We start from the raw sequence: 5,382 nt of genomic DNA, 5'->3' as shown, positions 1-5,382 counted from the left end.
AATGAAATCATGTGCGGGAAGTCCCATGCACTGGAGCCACGAAGGAATGCCAGTTATGTCTCTGCAGGCTGACTCTTCAGAACACAGAAAGTATTTAATTGGTTCGTCACCTGATGTCTGGCAAAAGCACATTTTGGAATACTAGAGTAAATGTGTGTTTTTACTCAAATTACTTTTTTTCTCAGTTTTGTAGTTACGATATATTCACTGGCTTCCTTAAAWTTCAGATTTGTCTTTTTTTGCACAAGAACATGAAATGAGACAAACAAAACAAGCTCTCTGAAAATATTGTAATGGTGTTTCTRGCACCTCATATTTTAACACAACCATGTTTTGAATGGAATGAAAAGCAAATATCAAAAGACTAGCAAACACAGGATAAGTAATGTGTATTATTAGTTATGTACTGTATATAAATACAGATTGTGAGTGCAGGCAATAACACCTGTTATATCCATATCCGTTAGAAAAAGACAATTTTGTTGTTATTTTCAGGATTTAACTTCTTTTTGAACAAAACTTCATGCTTTCAGCTATGTTTAYYCTTCATTTTTGGAAGGATTAGAAAATTATATATATATTTTAAAACATATTGCTTATTGCAGCTCTGATAACTATCTGATTCCACTCTTTAAGATAAGCAAATGTTATCATCTGCTTCTAAAGATTGGATAAGGATTATTCTCACTGAGAGTAATGTTCATCCATCCCTGACATGTTTTTTTGAAAACCTTTCACTCCTACTAATAAAATATTCCTTTAGCCTAAGCAACATTCTTTTAATAGAACCTACAAACTTCTTAGAAGAAGTGAACAAATTACACCGGCCAGCGTTTAAATCAATTTATGTACACAGCTGGAACTCTTTTTCCTGGCCTGCAGGATGGTGTGTGTGTGTGTGTCCATGGAGATGATCCTCCCTCAGCCTGTCTGGAATGTTTGCAATGTGCACAAAAGAAGAAGACGATCAGCCTGAGTACCTGGGGTCTGTGCTCAGGCCTGCATGGGGCCCCGAGCTACATGACTGAGCCTCTAACCTTTTCTTGCAAATAGGCACATGTGTAAGGAAATGGCAGAACTCTGATATTCATACAGCAAAGGCACACRTTGTTTTTGCCGGATACTGCATAAGAAACCACCACTGGTGCCGCAAGTTGCAGAACACTTGATAAAAGTCTGCATAAAGAGTTGTTGCCATTGGTTGGAAACGAAGTGTTGAAGAAGACCAGACAGGAGGAGGGGATGAAGAACATRTGCGAGGAGTTTTAGGGTGACTCAACAACCTCTTTGATTTCTCCCCATTAGTGTGATTACCGCTGCCATCTTTTAAAAGACCTTCTTGCGCAGCGGAATCTACAAAAACCTAATTAGGAAAATGAAAAGTTTTATTCTCTGTATAAGTAATAAATGGAGTTGACAGCGATGTGAAGACAAGACGGATGCCTCTCAGGAAGGATGAGATGTGGACGTACTGCAAATAAGCAAAACTGCACGAGTAAGGAAATAAGAAGAGGTTGGAAGTCTGGTTTARACACGCAGACCCCAGTTTGGCATTGTTTTTAATCCCTGGTGTCTGCAGCGTGTCATAAAWCTGTGCAGTGCATAAACAGACGTGCTGCAAGCACTGAGCCCAGCTGCAAGTGCAGCCTTTGGAAACCCCCCCGAGACACAAATGCTCACATAGAACCCCCCACACACCCAGTCTCATTAACATGACCTGCTTTTGCTTAAACCACAATGGGTGCACATATTGATCCAAGTCATTTCCACCATTGAGGCACAACGTCTGAAAAAAAGCKAAACCTTTGGTTTCACCTATTTACACCTCTGCTGTGGTGGAATAAGCACAAATCACAGACAAGGGTGCTATTAGAAGGTCAATTTGAACAAGAGRCACCTATTCACTGAATTTATAGAAACAGGATGTGGTGTATTCATTGACCTTATGAAAAAAAATCTGTAAAAGGAACCATATGACATTTAGAAAAGCGAAAAGCTGGAAATAATTAGGTTTTCAAAAGGTTTGATAATTTTCCCCCCTTGATGCTTTAAATTTTAGAAATAGAAATCTGACACAGAACAGAGCCTGGAGCCAATAAGAAAAAGATGCTTAGAAGAGTCAAACTGAAGAATAATGTGGCGATGTGGAACATTACCTTCAAAGCAAAATAACACATGAAAAAGATTTTTACTCCTGAAACTCAGACAGAAAAAAAAAACCCTGCATTGTTCTGTTCTGACAGCATTAAATTTGGAGTTAACTCCTTATCCGATTGTGTGTCCAGGGGGGTTCTTCTTTAATTTTTGCTTCACACAACAGAACAAAAAGTCACATACTGTGCAGCTCATAGGAAGCTTGTTTAATGTGACAAATATTCTACAAAGTAAAAAAAAAAGGAGAGACGTTATAATACAGTTGGAGAACCGTAAACCCCTTTTCAAATCACGTCAAAAAATGTCAGACGTCTCCTTCAGTTCATCACTGTGTGTGAGATTAGAAAGAGGATTAGAGCGATTCGTGTTGTAGCCTGCCTGTGGCTGACAGTGGAGCTTTTTGGAGAAACAGTGTGCGAGCACGATATTCCTACAACACAATGTGAGTCCTGTACGGGCAAATGAAGAGGTTGTGGAGTTTTTATTAACAACTCCCCCACACGCCTTGAAAAAAACCCAGTGTGTGTGAGGTCCTCTGGTGAGGAATTTAAGATAAGACTGAATACAAAACACACAGACAACAGACAAGTTGAACAATTGTGTATTTAAAAAAAAGTAAATATCTTGGAATGTTACAGCGTCCATTAAATTAGCTTAGCATCAAAACCTGCTGCTATACAATATTTACATTTTCCCCACATAATGACACACCTATGATTTTAAGGCTGAATCCAAACACATTGACAGGAGTGCAGGTGCTATAGCTGTTACAATGTGTCCAAAATGACGGTCTATAAAAAGCGAGCAAGATCAGAAACACAAAACTCAACAAGATTCAACTTATAGGTTAAGGCTTACTGGGATTTTTGAACACAGAGGGAAACAATCCAAACACATAAAGAGCTGTGTTATGGTACCCAAGTCACATTTAGGTCTGTTGTGAACTCTTTACATTTGTTCTTTCAAGTGAGCATTTCAATAAATCAAATTGATCCTATTGAATGAGGCTTACATGTGGRATAATAATAAYAATAAWAAAAAAATCAGTGAAAGCTTCAAACTAGCTTTTTCCATAAAGGCAACACATTCTATTCACAAGAGGTAGTTTAGTTGGATATTCAAGACAGTTTTGTATCAGAAGCATCGATTGTGCGCAGCAGCTGTGCCCATCAGGGCGCTCAGACAACAGATCCATCACCTGTGCGCCGCTGCGTCTTCACTGCTGGCTGTATTTTCCTTTACAATGCAAAATGTGTTTGTACAACCGATCGATTCTGTCCTGAAGGAGCCCCGCGTGCTCGTCTGAGAGAAATCCTAATTCCCGCGACAGAGGCTCGCTGTCGGTGTAGAGCCCCAGCAGCCTGCGCCTGGAGTCTCTGCGCCTGTGCAGCTCCGCCACGCGCTGCGTCGTCCTCTTTCTGAACAAACACACGGAGCTCAGGACGGAGCTGTGGTACTTCTCCCACATGTTCAGCACCCGGAAGCCGTGCACGAGCCCGGCCTCGTTGTCGATGAACACAAGGTCACCGCGYGGTGTCCTCAGGAGGTTGTTGGTGTCCCTCTCCATGACGCGCGAGTCCCACTGCAGGCTGAACAGATTGCTGACGAGTCGGTCGAAGTTCGCCGTCAGGTAGTCGAACAGGATCAGGTCGGTCCACTGCACGAGCTCCAGGAGCTCCGCCGCAGTCCGGTTCCCGAGCCCCTCCAGCGCAGGATGCAGCCCGCTGCTCTCCTGCCTGAGCGGCGCAGGTGTGACGACCCCCGTCAGATTTGAGATCCACTCGGTGAGAGAAACCACGGCCCCGTCGCTCCACTGCAGCCCGCTGATCCGCGCCCTCGCCGCCGCCCACTGCTCGCTGTCACCGTGCAGCTGGGACAGGGCGAGGGGAGGCAGGTTTGTGATGCCGAGCAAACTGGCGAGGTAATACGTCAAAGTTTCTCCCTGCACCTGGTCCGCGTTGATCCCATAGCGCACGCACGCTTTAGTCCCGTCAGCAAACGTGGCCATCTGATTGGATATCCTGCCGCATCCAGGCTCCAGCTTCACCACCCGTGATGTCCTCGCCTTCTGCCTCCAGCTCCGAGCGTGCTCCTCCGTGAATCCCACAGGGAGGAGATCTTCCAGCCAGTCGCTCCAAAAGATCCCGCCATCCACCGGGGAGCCTAACTTGACCGGCCCCTCCCGCTGCTCTGACCTCTCGTTGTCCCCATTCACAYGATAATCCCGACGCCCCGCGGGGGCAGCTGGATCGGTGAGGTTGTGATGCTTAAATCTGGCCCCCGAGAACKGTGGTCTTTGTGCCGCCGGAACAGCAAGCAGTGCTCGGAAAGTTTTCGMGGAGAGGTCCTCTGAGGGACCTTGATGAAAGGACCCTCCGCCCGGTCCGGAGAACCTCCGCTTGTGTCGCTCCAAACGGCTCTCCAGCGCGCTCCACACGTAGAAAACACTGACCAGGGCGCACATCAGCAGTAAAGCGAATAAGTTTGCTGAAAGAGCCCTCATGATGGTTTCGAACCTGTTTTTCTTTTTTTCCCCCCTACCCCTCAGGAAGCAGCTTTTAATACAACATAGGGAGAAGCTGTGTTCCTCAGCACACAGCTGAAGCTCTGAGCTGCGCGCTCCGCGTCCCGGACAGCCTCGACGCACCGCGGCACGCTGGCGGACCGTTTGAGATCACAGGAAGAAGTGGGGCTCCGGTTTTGCGTGAATCGCATCTCCCATCCGGCTCAGACGCCTTTGGAAACAGAACATTTCAGGCGTCCACAGCGGAGATAACCTGTCAGGCGTCCTCCGTCGCAGGGGCTTTCTGTTGGTGTGCTCCTCTCTGCTTCTCATCCTCACTCCCTCTCTCTTTCTCCCCTTCTCTCTCTCTCTCTCTCTCCCTCCGCCGGGCGCTGACTGGGTTTGATTTGTGGTGGTGTAGGTTTGCCGAGAGACACTAGGCGGTGAGACACGTGACTTTAGCCCGAGGTGGTGGGCGGATCGTGGGAAGGAGGGTTCAGAGAGGAGCGGAGCAAGTGCACCGTGTGTTTGCGTGTGTGTGATGATGATGATGATGATGCCAAAGGATTGGGAGGTATTCACATGCAAGCGGCCATTATGATAATTAATATATGGACCAGATGCAGTTTGGTTTGGAATTAATCTCAACATTTTAAGTAAATTATAGGCCCCTGCATGTGTGCCATCCGAATCAAATGTTCGAGTCGCAGGCATTGGGACTGAAC

The 5,382-nt window shown here is 46.0% G+C and overlaps 1 protein-coding gene across 1 annotated transcript; it reads right to left on the bottom strand.

Moving 5' to 3' along the window:
* Positions 1–2,739: 2,739 nt before the first annotated feature.
* fjx1 (four-jointed box kinase 1) lies at positions 2,740–5,047 on the bottom strand. The gene has a single exon (XM_014005544.1). The coding sequence runs from the start codon at positions 4,655–4,657 to the stop codon at positions 3,371–3,373; it is 1,287 nt and encodes a 428-aa protein (XP_013860998.1). The 5' UTR covers positions 4,658–5,047; the 3' UTR covers positions 2,740–3,370.
* Between the last annotated feature and the right edge of the window lie 335 nt (positions 5,048–5,382).

The sequence above is a fragment of the Austrofundulus limnaeus genome, unplaced genomic scaffold, assembly GCF_001266775.1.
Source record: "Austrofundulus limnaeus strain Quisiro unplaced genomic scaffold, Austrofundulus_limnaeus-1.0 Scaffold31, whole genome shotgun sequence".
NCBI classification, from domain to species: domain Eukaryota; kingdom Metazoa; phylum Chordata; class Actinopteri; order Cyprinodontiformes; family Rivulidae; genus Austrofundulus; species Austrofundulus limnaeus.
This window is presented reverse-complemented; position numbering and strand designations above follow the sequence as displayed.